General features: G+C 45.5%; 1 protein-coding gene across 1 annotated transcript in view; it reads right to left on the bottom strand.

Moving 5' to 3' along the window:
* LOC144159065 (prolyl 4-hydroxylase subunit alpha-2-like) overlaps positions 1-21398 on the bottom strand; it is a 79413-nt gene that overhangs the window by 14429 nt on the left and 43586 nt on the right. Inside the window, exons 4-10 of the mRNA XM_077690325.1 lie at positions 18760-18924; positions 17676-17836; positions 12853-12898; positions 12066-12172; positions 10849-11019; positions 5478-5654; positions 765-839 (exon numbers count right to left, since the gene is read on the bottom strand). Of these exons, the coding sequence (XP_077546451.1) occupies positions 765-839; positions 5478-5654; positions 10849-11019; positions 12066-12172; positions 12853-12898; positions 17676-17836; positions 18760-18924 (902 nt within the window). The remainder of the gene's footprint in view (positions 1-764; positions 840-5477; positions 5655-10848; positions 11020-12065; positions 12173-12852; positions 12899-17675; positions 17837-18759; positions 18925-21398) is intronic.

The following is a 21398-nucleotide window of genomic DNA, read 5'->3' as shown; positions in this document are numbered from 1 at the left end:
AACTTCATTTGCGTGCTTTGTTCAGAAGACATTACATTGGCGGAAAAGTGATCATTTCGGTCTTTACAATTCCTTTCGCTGTTGGTATTTGTTTGTTTCATTCTATAGGTTTTTAGGCGTAAAGTTCCAAACTACTTTTTTTGGTTTTAAAACTACGGCATTTTCCAGTAGACGCTGTTAAAACATTTCATTTCTGCTGCCTAATCGTTACCGCGCCCCCTCTAAAGAGTTGGCATGTAGTAGTTATTGTAGGGCAAGTTTTCTGTGTTGAAATAGGTTTAAATCCGCGTTGTTCTAGCTAATAAATGAGGATTAGCGCTGATGTATAGAGAGGGATAAAACTGTGTCAATCCTTGGCCTATCGCAAAAGCGAATATTCTTGCAAACTGTCCTATGTTAGTCATTATTTACACAAGTAACCCAGGGATTGCTGCCAGTGGCACAAAGGCGAGACTATAACGTTTGGTATTTAGCCAGTGGTTGCCTTACGCGGAAGTCAGTTGTACGTAAAAGGGTAATACTGAATCGTAAGCGAAATTACTTTGTATTACAGTTCTACACCATTTATCAAATCGTCAACAAAAACTCAGACAGGAACCATAAGGTGAAGTTAACAGTTTCGCTTAAAGCTAAAATATTTCGACAACCCGCATATGCATGTTTTTACGCATTACGCTTAAGCTGTGTTGTGGTACGTCGGTCAGAATTTTTCGGAAGCGGAAACCGGAAGTAGCCCAAACTTTAGCATTAAACACTCCACTCACCTGCTGTTCAGTGAGGCCCTCGAAGAGATAATCGTGATGTGGTTCGTAGTGGCCGCCTGGTCCGTAGGAGTTGTACTACTCGTCCAACCCGTCAATGTCAGGAAGGAAGACAAGAAAACAGTATTGTCGTTAGGTCAATTTGATAAAAGAATAATGGGATGAATTTCACCCTGCGTAGGTAACTTTATAGCGAATATCAATTAAAGGCGACTATCACTTTCCTCAGGTAACTTCATGCGGCGCAAAAATGAGATGACTGAAGAGTTGACGCATTCTGCCGTACGTGTCCCCACATTTCATTCTGATGGAGCCACGAGCCCGCCACTTCCAGTGCAATGCCTGACGCTAAGTAAACGGCTGGATAGGCTATGCACTGCACCTAACGCGACCTAGAATATACCAAATCACTCTTACGTACAAAGTCGATGCGGATGATTGATCCAAAAAACACTTGTTCAATAAAGACATTCCACGGTGTGTAGAAAATTTTCCGCATTTGCTGGTGCGAGCACCTGTGCGGTTAGCGTCAGAACGAGGGACTCTACCTCAAGGCAACGGAAGCCTAACATCGGGGTTCTTTCAGCAGTGACGCTAGAAAATAGAAAACTGCGCGAGTGTTCAAGACGCAGCAGTAGATGGAGGGAGGAGTATATTCAGGAAGTTACAGACTCGCACCTATATCAGAACGGAATGGCGCACCTGCGTACCTCTGATTGCTTAGTGAAAATAGAGCACTGCAGAATTGAGGCTGAGAAAGACGTCATTACATCTAATGTGCTCTATATTTTCTTGAAAAAGTAGTGTGAAATCCCGAAGCACACGCGAAGATCCCGACATGATAAAAGGTGCAGCTTATCCGTATCGAACCCGTTATGGGGAAGTGGATAAGAACCATGAAACTCTCACGGAATCTGTAAGTTGGTTAAAAAAAACGGACACGTGTATATGCAGTCGTTCTCTGTTGGTAAGTGTTCGTGAACAATGGTGCAGGCGACAATGACGAATGTTGCACCGACATCCGCTCTGGAATACGGGCAGTGGATTTGGTCGTTATGGCAAGTGCTGACGTTTATTTTCTTCGTATTGCGCACCTCTTGCACAGCTTTTAAAAGAATGCAGAACCCGTCGGTTAACCAGGGAGAGAAAAAAAAATGAACCACACGACCATGATCATAATCCAAGCAACTGCTGTCAAATAAGCTGTAATATCCGGAGCCACCGTTCGGGCCAACTACACCCCGTGGCGTCGTAAAGAACCCTCCCGCAGCGTTTCCACGGTAAAAAAAAAAAAAGACGTACTGATCTTCTAAGAAGCGCTCCAATTTCGGCATCCACAGCAATAGCTTTCACCGCACCGTCGGTATCGTTCTCTCGCTGGCCACTTCGGCATTTCCTTAACCGTTTCTACGGTTCTCGCGCCAACTAAACGTATCTATTCACCCATTGAAATTCACCGCGCTTCGCCATTTTTCACGTTCCTTTCGTAGCCGCCTGAGCGCTTTCCCCAACCCCATGATGTCCTTATCTATATAGGCGCGTTCAACGAGGAACTGCAACGCTAAAAGTAAAAAAAAAAATCGACTTTGGACGGGTTAAGTCAGCTTCGGTCCGTTTAGGCTCGAGCCGAAATCCAAACCATTAAGCCTCCAGGCGTGTTCTATATTTAACGCTACGTTCGAGTCTACCTTCCCACTTTCCTACTGCCCGATTTCCTTGTATTTTTATCCTGTGCACGTAGAAGGGTCGCTACGGCCGTTGTTTAGAGAGGAAATACTGCCTCAGCCATCGCAAGCAGCATTCTACCATTATCCGCCTTAAAGGGACCCTGCAACACTTTCTTCAACTTTTTTTAAAATCTCAAATTATTGCAGAACGTAGTAACCAAACACACCCAGTACTTATATGAGGTGGTCGCAAAGTAACTCTGCCAAACATTACTGCTGTATGCCCATCAGATAACTTGTAAACTCGCTCAAAAGGTTCTTTCTTTTGTTTCCCGGTCCTGGCTTTCTTCGACGGCTCGAATTACGTCACTAAGGCCATGTAGCCGCTGTTGGCAAGTTTTCCTTCAGTCGCAGCAATGAACACTTTTGGATGGCAACTTAAAAAAAGCCACAAAAACAAAGCAGAAACGGAAGCGTATCTGGTGCGACGAGAAAATCACGCAGTGCCGCTCGGTGCTGGCGATAACTATACTTTCGCACTTGTTTCAGACGCAAAGGAAAGAGTGAAAGCGCTTACCGAAAGTATTTCAAGGTCCCGTTAAACCTTGCAGCATTCGTAGATACGTTTTCACTGGTTTACTTGCCACTTTCAGCGGTGAGTAAATATGTTTTAGCGGTGCGTTTACTCGCCACTAAGCTCTCTTGCGGTGAGTTTACTCACCACTTCGCGGGTTTTACTCGCCAATTTGTGAATGACGGAGCCGTAGTTGTTAGGGGCCTGTGTTTAGGGTGGTTAGGGACCTGCGTTTCATCATTTGTAGGTACAGTACAGTCACTTTTGCCTGTTTATTGCAAGCGCCGAATTTCTTCGCTCTTCTGTCATTTTTCCAGGCCGACTACTTTTTACAATGCTAATTTTTCCGAGACGCACTTAGGCAATAACAAAAGAACACGATAGTGACGTGCTTTCTAGTCTGCAACCAAGAATAATGTCGCATCGCTGACTAGCTCAGAAACGTTCCGCAATCATCTGCACAAGCATTTTCCCATGCAAAACCGCTAAACAGGAAAGCTGGCGTTCCTTTCTATATACACCATGATGTTTCTTTCTTTTTTCTTTCTGTTCTTTTTTTTTTTGCGGTTACGGCTACCACACTTGATGTTATCATTGCTTGTATTTATTCTTATGCCACGCTTGCTGTTATGATGCTATTTTTTTTCTTTTTGCTCTGACTTGTTGCTGTATTATATATCTAGTTTTTGTATAACTTTCGTTGTTATTTTGGGATTATCTGCTCTTCTTGCCCCCGTTACCCAATGCCCTGCTGGGCCTTAAGGTACTTTGAATAAATAAATAAATAAATAAATAAATAAATAAATAAATAAATAAATAAATAAATAAATAAGTCGATAAACAAACAAACAAGTAAGTAAATAAATAAATAAAAATAACTCGTCTGCACGGACATCTATGCGTAGAATATTGTCCCTCTCTGCTGGATCAGTTAAATAACGAATATTCTCTATAGGTCCACGCGAAACTAAGTGCACGCTGCTGATAAATAAAACTTTGAAATATCGCCGACACGTTTAGAGCTTCATTCAGTTCTTTGCTAAAAAAAAATCACTCATCAATACCGTATAAACCGGAATATAGGTCGAGTTTTTTTCCAAAAAAATCCGCACAAAAGTCACCCCTCGTCTTATATAGCGGTCATTGGCAGAATGTAAATCGTTGTCTGGCAACAATGTGCAAGCGCAGTCCGTCGCCATTGCCATTCGTGTCGGACTGCTCTCTCGCACTATCAGGCTTTTATTTGATTTCGCTTTTCTCTAGTTTTTCGTCTTTTACTTGTTTATTGTGCGTGCGTGCGTACATTTCTGTACGTCTCTGTTCCGAGATGAGTGGCGGCAGTTGATGCCAGTTCACCGCGGCGTTTAAGCTGGCGGCGATTGAGTCACCGAGCAGAATGGGAATATAGCGGCGCAACGCCAGTTAGGCGTTTCGGAGAAAAGTGTGCGGTACTGGCGGAGCCAGAAAGCTAAGCTGTGCGCGTGCAACCCCCGAAACTGATCGTTCCGTGGACGACAAGCGGTCCACCCCGAGTTGGAGAACAAAGTGGCGGACTTCGTCCGGGAACTTCGCTCACGATCGCTCCGGAGGCCATGCGCGGACCGGCTCCGCGAACTGTGCAATGAGTGGATAGCCGGCAACAACAAAAAGACCTATACGGGCCGGTTGCGACCGTGTCAAGTTGGGTGTCCTCCTCTTGGCAGTCGCTGCCCGACGACATGGTTACACGATCGTTCAGGAAGTGCTTCATCAGCAACGCGCCTGGTAGCATGGAAGATGACTGCGAAGCAGTCATCCTTGGACGACTCTGAGAGCTCAGGCGAGTGACTTCGGCAGGCATAGTGAGTGGCAGTGACAGACGGGCGTCGAAAATAAATATAGACATTGTGATTGCGCTTCTGTGCCGAATTATTTTTTTTTTGAACTTTTCCCACCTCAGGGTAGGGGGTCGACCTATATTCCCACTCGACCTATAATCCGGTTTATACGGTAGTTGTTTCCCGATGAAAACTAACGGAGGTGAATGAAGGAAAAATACGATATTTTAAGATTGTTTGTTAAGAGTGGCTGACTAAACCTGTCCACAGCTTTGCGCGGGAGCGAAAGGCATCACGGAAGCAACACGTTTCCTGACAAATAGTGCGTCATCTTCAAAACGACCAGAGGAACATCACTGGATTTCAAGATCTCCAGCTTGAAGTGTACGCACCTGTCGTGCCTGTCGTTTTCTGTGAATGAACCTCTCTATTATAGTGATTCAGTGCTACTTCATTAGGTAAAAAAATAGTCAATAAAAAAATCAACATGAGCCCTAGGTTATCAAGTGTTTGTTTTGATCTTTTTCTTTTTGAACTCCGACAGTGTGAGCATTGACTTGCGTCAACCCCATTACCCGTACAGTACCCATTTTACACCACGCCTGTCTCCTTGCACGAACTCGCGTGAAGACGTTTCGACTGCAGGTCTACTGCGTACCTGGAAGATCTCGGAGTCGCCCTTTTCGTAGTCCGTGGAGAGCCCCGTGAGCATGGCCACTCGTTCGTTGACCCTGACCAGCAGCGGTTCGGCATCGGGGCTGATCCAACCCACCTGGCTGATGCGGCCGTGGGACACCAGGTTCTGGCCAGTCTCGCGGACCGTGGCCCGGGCGAGCTGCGGATTGAAACGATGTTGGGTTCTCGGTGAAACAGGCATGCCCCCCGAAAAACTGCAGGAATTCAGGGAATTGTATGCGTGACAGAGAAGGCTTACGTAACGTTCTTACGCCGCTTGTCTACAATGACGGTTACTTACACACAGATTTGGCTATGAGTATACAACTGCGTTCTGCCGCCCCCTGCCACGCTTGACCTAGATACGGGAAGCGTAGCAGCGGGTGGCAGTAAGTTAGATGCGTGGCAGATGAGATCAAGAAGTTTGCAGCGATAAATTGGTCGCAGTTAGCACAGGACTGGGGTAATTGGAGAGTAATGGGAGAGGCCTTTGCTCTGCAGTGGGCGTAGACAGGCTGGTGGTGGTGGTGGTGGTGGTGGTGGTGGTGGTGGTAGTGATAATGATGACGATGATGATGATGATGATGGTGATGATGATGATGAATATACAAATACGTCGTGTTATTTTCTTAATTTGTAAGTCCTACGTTGTTTCTTTTCTCTACCGATGTCAATTTACACCATTATATCCATAGATGCGTTTAGTTTGCTAAGTATGTATACTTTTCCGCATATGCAACCCGTAGTTCATTGTCGGCCCATTTTCGCAGATTCTCCATTTCTATTTCCAATGTTCTTTATCCGAGTGTTCTATTTACTCTTCATTTTCATTTGTGAAATGTATAAGGCGAATATTTTTATTTCGTCAGTTTATTTTTTGTAAAATTTACATTCTTTTTCTATTTCTTGTATTATTTTTGTTGTTTTTAAGAATTCCGTTCGGTTGGGTATTTAAATAACAATTGCGTTACTTCCGCCAGCTAGGCATTTTTGTTGTAATGAAGGGCGTTACGTGGCCTCGGCTTTGAGGTATTCGACAAATGGTGGTACACATTAAAAGCACAAATTTTATACAGAACACCCGCTAAGTTCACCGGGAGGGGAGTACAGCACGACGTCATCCATTCGCATAGCGAATGTCTGTGTGCGGCGATTTCTGCGAAACCCGCCGGCGCATAACCCCCGCATTACCTTACCTCCAACATTCTACCGATTAACGAGGCGATTCCGAATGTACTTTTAACCGCGCGCCCTGAAAAGAAAAGAAATGCAGTTAAACCTAGATATAAGAAAGTTGAGAAAAGTTTGAAATTTTTCGTTACATCCGGATTTTCTTTACTTACGGGGTTATAGTTGACGCTTGCGTGGATGAAGCAGGAACTAAATCAAATGGTAGACATCAGTGAAGGTGAATTAATCATTCAAGCATTTATTTCATGGAGAAAAAGTGCGGAGTTTGCGCCTAGTGCTTTCGCACGAGCTTAGTCACAACTCGGCACTGCAAAGATGCAAGGTCACTTACCCCCGGATTCACAAACATAACTTAAGTATCACGTTTGCCCTTTGACTCTTCTTGGTTGCAAACGCGTTTCAAGAACAAACCTTATGCTAAAAGGGCGTCTTGTCGAAACTTGTTACTCGTTTTTCCACTCCAAATTTTTGAGAGGGTTTTTGCTGAGATACCATACCGGGCGGCGACGTCATTTAAAAATGCGAGCTTGTCTTAAAAAGAGAAATCTTTCCGTTTCCCGGCAACAGAACTCATCACCGGGGAACCGATGCCACAGATATAAGTGAAAAGGCGCGACTACACGCCGACAGGCAGGCCTAGCACCTCAAGACTTGACTCTCAAACCGACACCGCGCTCACACCCGGAAAAGCACGGTAGTTCGCGGTAAGGGAGTTACCCTTGCCACAAGGGATCACACTAAGCAACAAAACCTAAAGTAGGGGCTACGTTGGCCATGAGATGGTGCTAGTTGCTCTTTTCATCATCATCATTATCATGACGAATTTTGTTTTTGGGCATTCTCTAGTTTTGGCGATTTTGCCTCGGTGGCAGTGCTCATTTCATAGATACTGGCCCCTTCATTAAAGTAGTGGTGCTATTCAATAAATTCGTGCATTTATCCGAGCAATTTTTCGAAAAAAGTGCAGGAAACTATGACTGATCAGCCTACTAAGTTTGTTACATCAAAGTTAACCGACAAAGCGCTGTCGTTATATAGAGGTCGCAAACAGATGGGCTTCGTGTGGGTGGCAATGAGAAATTGAAAAACTTCGTTAAACCCAGGAATTCATTACATAGAGGTTCTTTACATCCAGGTTTAACTGTATTTCTCGTTACTCATCTTCGCCTTTGTCATTTGCCCATCACTGGCTGTTAGCTAATCGAGCCAGTACGCACACAACAGCGCGTATCACAGTACCGCTGCTCAGCTGCCTCCACAAGAGTCAGCGCTCAAAGCTACAGACTGCACGCCGAACGGTCAGATCTCACAGAAGCCTTTAAGCTGCTTGTCACGCCGATTGCCAAAGGCAGTCACGGATTGCATCGACAAATGAGCTGACGTGCTCACAGGGGCCACCTTATTGCGCGAGGGAACCCCACAGATGGAGCTACGAGCGTAACACATCGGGTTCATTCAGCGAGCACGTCGTAATAACCCACGTCCCATCACCACCCTAATGTGGCGCCTGTGTTCGCCGGTTTGCCTGCAGACGACCTTCGTGAGAAGCGACCGCGCTGAGGCCGCGGTGATCTGGCGCCCTTGCGCGATGTGTCGTTCCGCCCGTTCCGCTGTGCACAATCGACGCATTTAAATCACGCGATCCCCAAGCCTGCGCCCGCTTTGTAAATACTTTGGCAGCCTTCGGTCTTGGGCGGCCTTCACCATTCACAATGAACTCGTGAACGCGATAAGGCTTTTTTCAAGGTCGTTTCTCATTGTTTGTTCGCTAACTGCGCTCATGTCAGGGGTGCCACGCGTTGAAACGAGCGCTTAAAAAAGAGGGTTGGTACATTTCTAAACAAACCTCCAGACTGCGCTTCGTCTAAAACTTTGTTGTCTTACACTTTGCTGTGTCTGCACCCGCTTTTCATCGCCGTGGCCTCCTCCCTGCCCGCCTCGGTTGCCACGGGAAAGGCCTTCTCAAAATTCGAGCACAGAGAGCACGACGAACAGATATAACGGCAGGAGAGGCGCTGGGCTACCGTTCCCTTTTTTCGCTGTTGTGCCTGTGCATTCAAATTTTCAAAACGTGTGTAACAATATGCACAACCTCGTGCTTTGTGGAAAAGTGGTGTGTTGGAAGCAGAGAGAGCCTGTCCTCAAGAAGCTTATTTGTGATGTCAAGAACCAACTGGAACCACTTACAAATTGTGCCAGGGACAACTTGCACAATTTCATGCTGGACTTAGTTCAGAGCAGTCAGTTTTGTGCATATTCATGATAATACCCGTACAAAGTATGTACCAATATGCACAAAGTCGTGTTTTGAGGGGAAGCAGTGTGCTGGAAGTGGAGAGAGTCTGTCCTAAAGGAGCTTACTCCCCAATATACGCCAATAACTTTCTGGAACAACTGACAAATGGTGCCAGTGACATATCGCACACTTTCATAAGTGACTTAGTGTAGAACAGTCAGTTTTGTGTATATTCATACTAATGCCCATTACAAAGTACGTACCAATGTGCACAACATCGTGTTTTGAGGGAAGTAGGGTGTTGGAGTCAGAGAGCCTGTCCTTAAGAAGCTTAGTCCCTGATCACCGCCAACAACCTACCGGAAGAACTTCCACATTGTGCCAGGGACAACTCACACAATTTCATAATTGACCAAGTGTGGAAAACTCAGTTTTGAGCAGAGCATATTCGCACTAATGCCCATTTCAAAGTACGTACCAATATGCACAACATCGTGCTTTGCGGAGGAGTGGTGTGTTGGATGCAGAGAGAGCCTGTCCTAAAGAAGCTTAGTTCCTGATAACCGCCAACAACCCACTGGAAAAACTTACAAATTGTCAGAGAATAACAGCGCTTTAACGGGTCGCAAGACAGACTGCCAAGACAAGGCGCTGTCTTGTCTTGTTGTCAAGACAGCGCCTTTTCTTGTCAATCTTTCTTGCGTCCCGTTTAAGCGCTGTTATTCTCTGTTAAGTATGTACCAACACGCCCGCACTACCACGCTTTTAGAAATTGTGCGAGGGACAACTCGCCCAATCTCATAAGTTGATGATGATTAATGATTGATATTGATAACCCATTTGCAGCGGGGTGGTGACGTGTCATCTTACGAAAATGGAATATTATTCCTACCTTTTATACTCTTGGCTTAACACTGGTGCTGCTTAGGGCAGGCACAAAAAACTTATTAGGCACAAAATACCTTTATTTTCTGTTACAGGTGGTAGCTGTCCTAGGCAATATTCCCCTATCTGCTTTTTGTCCACTAGCATTTACACCAGTGACAGTGTAAAATAGTCATTTTTGTGCCTGTTGATGCTAATACTTTAGCGGACCGTTACAAGGCCCCTGCCAGACTGGCAGGCGGCCATGCTACTCGGTAGACGCGCTCTGGCAACGATTACCCTTCCTAGCTACGGCTGTCGATGTCAAAATGACGTTTTCTTGGAGCTGCACACAAAACCTCCTAGCATCGAGACAACCTCCTAGCATCGTCATGTCAAAGACTGGATAAAAAATTATAACAACGTCACGGGCTCGAGATGTGCAAAAAAATTCCCCGCATTTCCCCGAGGGGAAGAATGTGAAAGTGCGAATGCACGAGTTGAATTTGCGCGGTTCGGCAATGTTCGCGAAAGAGAGATCACACACACACACACAACTACAAAGAAAGAAAGATGCATTTATTCACAGACACCTATTTGTGTTCTCGTTGTACTTGATTGCTAGAGCGGATCTCAGCTTTGAAATTTCGTGTCAGTACTCCTTTAAGCGGGTGCATTAGCCCTTCTCACGCCCGATTCCTGGCCAATCCCCCACGTGGGTATGTGCCATGTCAGCGGCCAGGCAGCGCGCGCCCATCTCCCCCCGTTGCCAAGGAAGACGAGGAGATTCCTGGCCAATCCCCCACGTGGGTATGTGATGCGGACATCGCCGGTGGACGCAGGTTCAGGGTCGCTTAAGAAGTGCATTGCACTTAAAAATAAACGAAGCTACTATAACAACATGAGTTGGCGCGCGCCCTTCAAAGCAGCTGCCGTGAAATAGAAATACAGAAAACAACTGGCTGTGGCCTCTATGCGTACTGGGATAACTCGTTAGTGTTTCGCCCCCGACCAAAAAACAATATATAGGAGCAGGATATGTTGCGCAAAAACCAGTACTCACGGTTGGGTCCCCGATGCTGCGAATGGCACGAATCTCCTTGGGCCAGATGACGTCATAGAACTGGACGATGTACGGGTCTTGGTTCATGACCTCCATCTTGACCGGGCCGATCCGGAAGTACGGATGGGGCACGCTTAGGTAGCAGAAGAGCCCCTTCTCTTCGGTCGCGTTCTGCAAAGAGATGTAAACGTCTTTGCAGGCAAAAAGCTCCAGCAATATGCTCAAAGAGATCTTTGTTGAGCGACGTATCAAGGCCTCACAATTTTTGACCGTATTAAAGTCTAACACGGTATCGTCGTCTCTGTGGGCATTGGAAAAATGAAGGAGTGCTACTTTACGAGCTCCAGCGTACAGGACAGCAAAAAATGGCAGCATCTCCACTCCATGGATGAGGGCGAGGGTGCGGAGTACGGTGACTCGAAATGAGATCCAAGTTGCGCCCTGAGAGACATCCGATTTGCGCCCCGACCGTCATAGATTTCAGCCGTGAGTTGCGCCTTGATTATTCCCTAAATGAAGCTGCAACTTACGGCTTAAATCGAATTTTGCTTGATTTCCACTTTATGGTGGTGGGCGCACGGGTGGACGCGGACGGACATTGTGAGGTCCTAAGGTACTCCGCACTGTTACAGGTGAGGGAGCAAGCCGTTTGACTCACGGGTACCAACTCACGGTCGTAGCCCAGTGTCAATAAAAAAAAACGGTCGTAGCCCAATGGGTAAGACGACTGACACTAACTCTATCTGGTCTACCAGACGCAGGCTCGAATCCTACCGGTGCCTGTGTAATTTTTTGCGATTGTAAATGCTATACGCACGGACGCGGACCGACATTGTGAAGTCCTAAGGTACTCCGCACCTAATAATCGGGCGGTGAAGGTGATCCCCCAACAAACCCGTGGCCTTTACAGCGGGTTGATGTCCGGACACCTGAAAACGTCTGGCCAGACTCGAACCAAATTCAAAACGACCATATAACATCTCTCGAGGGAATTCCTTGCCTTAGCTCGCAAATCAAGTACACGACGTTCCGTTCGAAGCCACCGTGCTTAAATTGGCTGAGAATACGAGCTTCAAAATTTGCTTGATTGGGAAATTGTTCTTTCACCCGATGCCATTCAAGCGAAAAAAAATAGGTGCACAAGGTGCCAAAAACCGCGCCACAACAAGTTAAAACACATTCGTGTTGAACGGTACCTGCAATAAACTAAACCTTACCCGAATTTTTTCTCCTCGGCAGAGGTTGTTGTAGGCCTCCAGGTACTGCTCCGGATACGGTGCTCCAGAGCTAGGCACCGTAGACTTGGTCCTCAGTTCAGAATAGCCTATTAAAAACAAATAAACATGCACGAATAACAAATTGTGGTTCGCTACACGGCACATGCCAGAAAGCAATTTTGATCGTTTTTGTAATAACAGATTTGCCTAAGGACGCTTTCTAGTTGACTGTATGCACACACCCGACGGCCGCGGCCTAGTTTGAACGCCTGCTTGTATTCAGCTCTAGTTCTCGCGAATGCTGTTGTGGTCCTTTCAATTCGAGTAGCGCATTGTCCTAATTCCGACCACCTTCCACTACTTCTGCAAAAAGATATTTTAGAAGACGTTCGCAGGATGCGTCGCGAGTATGAGCTCCAGGAGGCTGCCTAAATTCGCCAAAATACGGTATCCCCCCTTGCCGGTGTTTCAAAAAAGGACATCCAACGTACGTGTTGCTTATAAACGTCTGCGAACCGCAACTTTTACAGCTGGTGCGATTTCAAACGCTCCTGTCTCGTGTCAACACCCCCCTTTCCATTGTTTTCTTTTGTAGCGAGGTACCGATTGGCCTTACCCGCATGAAAGATTAAATCAGCCCTTACATGCCACTAGTAGTGTCAATCTCTCACTGAAACGATAGATGGATGCAATATAGTTGAAGATGCTGTTATCTTCCGTCTAATTCAATGGCTAACGGACGCGTAGCAACAAGCACAAGAGGAAGATGGAAAAAAAGCTGACTCACCGGCCGCGTATCGCTGTTCCTCCTGGATCCGCTGTTGCTCCTCCAGCTAGGCAAGACTGTACATATCAGGCTCACAGTTGGGCTTTAGTGTGCGCATGCACTTTTGTTTTACTTGCAATACAGGCACTCGCGAGTTACAGCACGTATCTTTAAGGGACCCTGCAACACTTCCGATAAACGTTTTCACTCTTTGCTTCGATTCGTCCTAGGAAGCACTGAAAGCTGCAGTTATCGCCAGCATGGAGCGGCACTGCGTGATTGGCTAGTCGCAGCAAATCCACCTCGCTTCTCTAGTTTGCTTTTGCAGCGTTTTGTTTAAAAACGACAGTCTTTCTTGGGCTACTTGAACGGGAAAATTTTGATCTGTCTGTCTGTCTGTCTGTCTGTCACTCGATTCAGCCAGCCGGCCGAAGTCAAACAGATACTGCGCAATAGCGTTATATACGCACAGCCATATCTAAACGTCTATTCCCGGTTTTAATGTTCATACTTATCAACATTGTTGAACAGGAACAAGACATTACGGAAATATAAGGTAGAAAATCAATACATGAGTAATATTTGCAGTGTTCCTTTATTAAAAATTTACGGATGCTTCAATTTTGCGATAGCAATAAAATACTACATCAACTGCAAAAAACCGTCGCCTGCTGTTGCCCGCGCTACCTGGCGGAATGCAAAAATAAATCAAACCACAACAGCAACGAAAGGTTCCACAAGATTGGTTTCGCGTTCCACTTGGGACGATCGTGGTGTCAGGCAACGCGGTTCTATAAATGTTCTAGTAGGGAGCCTCGATTCACGCGCGTCTCCGCCGTACGGCAGCGCTGGTATCGCGGCACCCGACTTGGAGCAGTGTAATGCGGTAAATTAAAATTGACTTGAGCAAACCTTTAGCGTGTTATCTTGGAAGGAACGAGAGGAACATCATGAGAGGTGAGCGGGAAAGGGGAAGGGCGCATTTACTTGGCAGGGGCGCCAGTCTTGCGTCGACATTTGCAACGAAAGGAGCAGATACGCGGCCAATTTTTTTAAGTGGCTATAGAATTAATTGACGCATTTCCACGATTCTAACGCGCCCCCAGTTGTAGCGCGCCGGTAAAAGCTTACTGAGGAAAATTTAAAAACAAATTGACGGCGATTCTACAGCGCAGACGTAAAAGGCGGGGCATTCCGTTCATGGCACACGACTTTTTATTTGGGGAACACAACTGAGGCAATAAAACGCCATAATATTTCGTAAACTTCATCGGCCAGCTTTTGTCTGCACCTAAACTGGAACGGAGAACATTGATCAAAGTTTGCGGTTTCGTGCGCCTTGACCCTCATAATGTCAGAAGCGACTCGCCGTGAGTTCATTCGCTGCTCCTCTATAAATTTCGTCCGGAAATTTTTAAGTTCTCGAAAACGTCCGTGCAAAGTGCCGCTGATGCCTTGCTTGATAAATGGCCCCGCTTTGTTTAAGCCAATCGCGAACCCATGTCTGTGGGACCCCCAGTATTCGTGATGTCGCTGTATTTTCCTCACTGTCTGTAAGTCAAATTACTGTGCGCTTGAAGGACGCTTCGTAGTGGTACCTCTCCCGACACATAACAAGTGAAACCAGGTTCGAAATGCAGCAGCAGCATCAGCAGCAGCAGCAGTATGTGTCCATGCTGTCTGAGGTATGTACATGGGGGAATTGTCAGAATGCGTACTCCAAGACTTTACGTGGTGTTGACGGATTGCTTTGGATTGGACCGAGGCGGATTTCCCGAGGAGTTGGTGTCCATGGCAATACTGCTGGCCGCTTTGTAGCCGAGTTCTGTTTTGAGCCCGTTATAACGCGCCCGAAAGTTCTAAGGGTAGATTTAGCAAAAAAAAAATGATATGCGTTAGCATGTTGCAAAATACAGTATTGCGGCAGCTGAAAGGAAGCCGGCCAATAGTCGCGACATCGCTGTACTGACGTAATTCGAGCGCTTGAAGAACAACGAGACCGCGAGAAAGACAAAAATCTTTTGAGAAAGTTTCTAAGTTATCTGATGGATGTAGAGCAGGAATTTTGGGCTGATGTATTTTGTGACAGCCTACTGTAAGTACTGGATGTGCTTATTGACTGCGTTCAGGAATAATTTCAGAATTAGATAAAGGTTAAAAAACGGGTTGCAGGGTCCCTTTAAGCTGCGTATACATCACGATTACAGGCTGCAGTGTAGGTCTAACTAATACGAAGCTATTTTTGACATTAATAATCTTTTCTAAGCATGTACGGGGCTACTATGTGCCGCCTACACGAGGTTACATGACACGCACCTTAATAGTGCTTCACTGCCTATCGCGGGCACAAAAGGGGAACCCTTGAGTAAAGATTACAACAGTTGCTCAAAGAAAGGGTGTTCAGAATTGATTCCTGGGAAAGCCGGATTTTCTAAAATTGAACTTTGAATCTTGCAAAACATCAGTCTGTAACAGGCAGAATTTTTAAAAAAAGAAGGAAACGTGGGAAACTAAAAAGCGTCATCGTAAGCACATGCCCGCGGAAGAACTGGTTATAAGGCAAGGCCAATTGCCACGAAATCCCGCAAAACTGTAACGTCGCTTTCCCTCTTATGTCTGGCCGATGCACTTGCAAAACGACAAAAGTACGCGCGATCTCTTCTTTTTTTTAGTGTAATAGTGGATTGAATGGCAGTAATTTACATGTAGGAATCGCGCTTGGACCACAAGGATTCAAGTCCTGGAGATGGAAGTGAGGAAAGGCTCTCTATATCCCGATCGCGATTTTTGTTTACTCTGAGATTTTGAGTTTGTTCGACATCATTACAGTTAGTTATGCCCTTAAGTAACACTTATAAGAAGTCCAACTAATTTTAGGTTAACGTGCTATGTAACACATGAAAAGAAGTCATGGACAAATGTAAAGAGCGAATACAAAAATAGTAACCAGAACAAGTAAAATTGCACTGTTCGTGGGGGTGCAATAAGCCACATTTCCCAATTTTGTTACTGTAATTAGGCCACCCGTCAATTTGACTTGCATGGACAGAAATAGCGCTATTTGTGTGTTTGGTTATATTTTAATGATCGCGTTTCGTTTGCCTTACGATGCATGCGCTAGAAAAAGGCAAACCATCCGACAACTAAAGAACGCAAGTTAAAAATTGACAATCAGAACACCTGCCAAGTTCAATGGTAAGAAATAGTAGTGCAAGCAAAGCACATCAACAAATTCAACGCTGAACAAGATTCGGTCGACACTTGAAACTACGCAGAGATTAGGTTTACAGCTCACCTTATTTAATTGAAAAATTGTTTTTCTTGTTCAATCGGCTGAGCTATCAGATTTGCAAGTGTCCGCTCTATAGTGTTTTATTTTCGTTTACACCAGATTGACAAGAATATTGCAGAGCTAACATAGCTGCAAACAGAACAAAAACAAGCTATTGCTGTAGGTACTAAGTTGTGCAATACCTTGGATCAGAAGGAGTCAAAAAATAGACCTCGTGTTTCCCGAAACCACCATCGCTGCCGCGTAGTACATCTCAAGGATAAAATCTTGATATACATGTCGTTTTCTGTTAAGCTTTTCCTGTGAACGACTTTGCTAGCTTCACGCTTGCAAAAATGTTAGTAACTTGAAACCAAGCCTCCAATGCGTAAATATAATTTCGTTTTTCTTGGAGCCTGGCGACAGTCGTTAGGGAAAAATCGTTCTGATCGGCTGTTTACGGTCTTAGCGAAGAAAGTTTGTATGAAGAAAAAGGCAGTCATGTTAAATTCATATGTGCAATAAGTACTCTAAATCTGTAACACACGAAAGCTCGGAAGTAAGCTGTCTACGTAAATGGCAGGCGAAATGAGACGCAGTGGTCATATTGCATGCACAAAATACTGGATAAAATCAAGTTGTTCAGACTAATTCCTGCGTTATAGTCTGTACGCAAGGCGCTCAGACTGCTAGAATGCAACTGATAGAAACAAATTGCAGAATTTTAAGTAAGACCCTATTACAATAAGTTCTAGCAGAAGTTTCTAATACAAGAACTTCTAATGGAAGTTCTAGTAATAGTCACACGCATTCCTACGGCACTTTCCATCAGTTCGAGTTTTTTTATTCGACCAGTAATCTACCGTTACACTATTATTATCGGTTGTTATTAGGTTTAGGGGAAATTTCCAATTATTCATTTTTGCGCACACACAAGGCGTTACGCGGTTCGTGATGTTAGATTACTTTTTTTTCGTGTGTTGGCTTATTTTCATAGTACTTCCTTTGAAATTTCTGTCTTCATCATGTGGGGGCGGTGTACGAGATAGATATTTTTTATTTCTTAGGCTCATCATCATCACCATCAGCAACAACAACAACAACAGCCTACTGGGCGGCTTGCTAAACTGGAAACCAAAGTTAGGCCGGCTCAACCGGCCATGGAACGACTAATGATACGAATATCACTTAGGGACAGAAGGCGAGCCTCCTGGATCAGGCAGCAAACTCGATGACATGATATCATACTCCAAATAAAGAAGAACAAATGGACTTGGGTTCGTCATGTAGTTAGGCAAAATGACAACCTGTAATTTTTGTTAATTTCATTTCAGTTTACCTATTTTTTAGTCTCATGCAACGAATAATGTATTTTACGCTACCATAACGTATAAATGTGTCGACTTTACCAAACAAAAACATTTCTGCACATGCAGAGTTTTTACGCAGTTGGTGCTTTGGGGTAATCTCTAAAAAATGCTAACGCGATAAAATCAAGAGGGACAGTTAAGGTTCAACTTCTTTCCGTTCAACCATTTTCAGCGCTTCCTACGGAGGCTTACAGAGGGCGTACCTGTTCCAGACTGCTGGCGATGTACGAGTGTACTGTCCTGGCCGATATCGATGGCTGCTTCTCGAGGCTGAGCCTGGTGAGCGCCTCTTCAAACCACTTGGTGGCATGCTCGAAGTCGGACTTGCTGTACAACAGCTGACCGAAGTAGAGGCAGTCACGTGCTGCGCACCACCAAATAAGGGAAGTGAAGTCACCACGGTGGCGAAACAACCAACACAACGTGGATGCAGGGCAACTTTGTTTTTATAGTTAACAAACTTTTTTCTTTATCGTGTTCTGAACAGTATTCAGACACAGTGGTAACCGAGTCTCTCTGCTTTGCCATTGTAAACACTTCCAAGCCGCGGCAGGGCAAAGAACAGCTGTCTTCCTCATATGAAGCACAGCATCGCTAAAGGGCCGGTGTTATACGTTGGTGCAAAATATTCACTCCGCGAAGTAAGCTTCCCTGGGTGTGCATGCGAATGTTTTATGCACTTTGGGTCATTGGCTGACACACATTCATGCTATGGCAGGAAATACAAGCAAGACAAAAATCGAGCAACGCACGCTATGTCTCCTACTTCAACTGAAAACCAGTGTGGTCACTTGCCCACCTCTGGCTACAAGTCATCCCAAATTCAAGTGCTGCTTATTATAGGGTCGCCGTTATTAGCTTTAAGTTAGAGGCTAAATTTGATTGGGTGCTAATGCCATGTTTATGTCAGAAGGCGGTCCTTTGAGGGTAAAATTGTGGTGATGTTAAAGGACGCCATTGCTATTCTAGGCTCCTCTGCACGATCTGTCAAGTGCAGATTACTCTATATTCCCCCATCTCTCTCTCTCCCAAAAAAAGCACAGTTCCTCCGCAGAGTACTTACCAACCCTCCCCTCACCACACTAATGCTGAGTAGCTTCAGACGGTATAGAACGGTCCACCGTCCGAGTAAACAGGACATCAATGACAAATGCAGAACAAATGCTACCAGGATTTCTGGAGAAACGAGCGAGACGTACCGACCAGACGTAGCGTGGTCGGTAACGCATGGGCTTTGCAAACTCGAGAAGACAAGCGCGACGCAGGTGTGTAGGTGCAAGTCCGTACCAGTTAGGTGAGCTGTGGACTTGTGGCCCATGATGACGCCCCGCGCCATGTCGGTGAGATTGAGCCTGTACGTCTTCTGGATGCGGATCAGCGCCTCGCCCGCATCCAGCAGGTCGCTCTGTCGTGGGAACGTGTCGTTCGACTCCAGCATCAGTCGCTCGATCTCTGTCATGGGGGGTGTGAAAATGTGATTGCGCACTGAAATTAGCAAATGCCATGACCTGTACTTACGAATTCCCCGACCTTGTTTAACGCATATCAGAGAGCGGAGATGTAAAAAATTACACGTAACCAAAGAACGAGAAGACCAGAGCATATATGTTTTAAAAAAGCGGGAACGGTTTCGAGCTTGGATACTTCAACGTATATTTGTACGTTATTTTTCGGGCTCGGGGTCTCCGCAGGCCAAAGGTAACAGACAATGAACTAGGATGCGCTCCCACTAATTCGTGATTACTGTAAAGGCGTATAAAAGCGTACAGGCGTACAGCGTAAAAATTTGACGCCCCAAAAACCTAGTACTGTACAAAGCACCGCATCACAGGACACGCAAAAACGTTCGAAACGCGTGAGGGTGAGAGTATACGGCGTGTGACCAGGTGTTGATTTCTTTCAAGCAATTTTTCAAAACCGTTTCACTGACCCAGTTATACCGTTTTTCGAAAATAATAATTGTGCTTTGCATAGCAGCTTTATGCAAAAGAAAATATTTTTTTGTTGAAGACAAATGTTAGCGACTGCTGACGCAGTCAAACAACCATAAACAGAAAGACCGAAAAACCGCTTGTGACCAAAAGCGCCAGCATGAACAAAGGCGTGTATAATTGAAAACCAAACAATCGCATTGGTGATTGTTGCTTATAAACAACAGGCGAGAGCCAAGATTAGCAAACAATTGTGTGCCTTCTTGTGTGAGCGGCCCGCTCCAACGTTCTGCTGGCACACTTCCCGGCTGAGCGCTGTTGAATGATTCGCGGGCATCATTTGCGGCAACGGCCATTGACTGAATGGACAATGCCGTGCCTACGGAAGCCCCATCAGCCTGCCTCCACAACGTCCGTAAATACTTCGAAGGACTTTGAAGCCTGTTTCACGCCATCTGGAGGTCGTAAAAGGCGGAGGGCGCCGCGCCCCTTCTTTGTGTTTTATTAAACTGCCCATTGCCTGGCGCCGGAGTGGGCTCCTTGGGAAGCGTACGCTCGTTTCTCCAAGCGAAGGCGCGTTACAGTGCACATGGCTGACTCCCATTCTGCTGGCTCATTATGCACGCCTTTGAAAAGAAAAAATATTGACTCTCCTATTCCACGTCGCCTGCTTGCACCACGTCTATTTTGGGTCCGTTGGTCAATCGGCCGGTGGATAAACAAGGTATTGCCAAGGCGAAAGCTTTTAGTGTCCCATTTGGCACAAACGCCACAGTATTTTACGGCACAGAAAATGGGCGCCGCTTAAAACAGTTCTTTAAAAAACACTCAAAAATGTTAGAATTTGTGGCAAGGTTCGTCATCGCCATCATCAACAAGAACAACAGCCTACTAGGACCACTGCAGGACGAAGGCCTCTCCCATCGACGTCCAACCACTCCTCGCCTTCGCGGATCGAGTCTAATTTTTGCCTCTGAATTTCCTTCTTTCTTAACCCATCGAGTTATTGCCTTCCCCTTCTTCAAGACCCGTCTATAGGTATCCACTCTGTTGCCATGGTGGTCGGGCGGTTGTCAATTGGCCTAACGAGGTGGCCAGCCCAAGTCAATTTCTTTTTCTTTACTTCAACCATGATACCCTCTACTCGATCTGGTTCCCTGATCTAGGAAGCTCGTTTCCTGTCCCTAAGTGTTACTCCTATTGTTATTTGTTCCATGGCCCGTTGAGCCCACCTAAGTTTGTTTTTTAGTTGGTTAGTAAGGTGACAATTCTCTGCTTCAGATGTCATTACCGGCAGGACGCATTGGCTGTGCGTGGCTCATTGGATGAGGCGTTGTGCTGCTGATCTTAAGGACGCGGGTTCAATTCTCGGCCACGGCGGCCGCTTCTCTGATGGAGGCGAGAAGCGAAAACGCCCGTGTGTTCGAGATTTCTGCTCACGTTAAAGATCCCGAGAGGGTCAAAATTAATCTGGAGTCGTCTACTACGGCGTGCCTCATCACCTGTGTAGCGTCGGCGCGTTAAACCTTACAATCAATCAATCAATCAATCAATCAATCAATCAATCAATCAATCAATCAATCAATCAATCAATCAATCAATCAATCAATCAATCAATCAATCAATCACGATTGGTTGTACATTCTGATTTTCAGGCATAGAGGTAGCTCACTTTTCATTATTTGAGAGTGTTTGCCAAGTGCACCTCAGCCTATACATATTCTGCACCAGATTTCTTTCTCGTGGTTTCGATTAGCACAGACAACCTGTCCGAGGTAGTTATTTATCTTCTACTTGTTCGAGCGTTTCTTTAGATATGCTGATCAGGGCCCTTTCGGCACGTAGATTTATTTATATTTACTTGTACCCCACGGCCATGCTTTCTGATTGCAGCGCCTAAGAAGTCTGTGGGTTTTTTTTTATATTTGCATTTTTTTTTTCAAATTATTCGATAAATCAAATCGTTTTAAAATCTTGGTGCGTTGGCGTTCATAC

This window comes from Haemaphysalis longicornis, unplaced genomic scaffold, assembly GCF_048455015.1.
Source record: "Haemaphysalis longicornis isolate Haplotype H1 unplaced genomic scaffold, Haemaphysalis longicornis Haplotype H1 scaffold_10, whole genome shotgun sequence".
NCBI classification, from domain to species: Eukaryota; Metazoa; Arthropoda; class Arachnida; order Ixodida; family Ixodidae; genus Haemaphysalis; species Haemaphysalis longicornis.
Note: the sequence above shows the minus strand (reverse complement) of the source record. Positions and strands in the feature narration are given on the sequence as shown.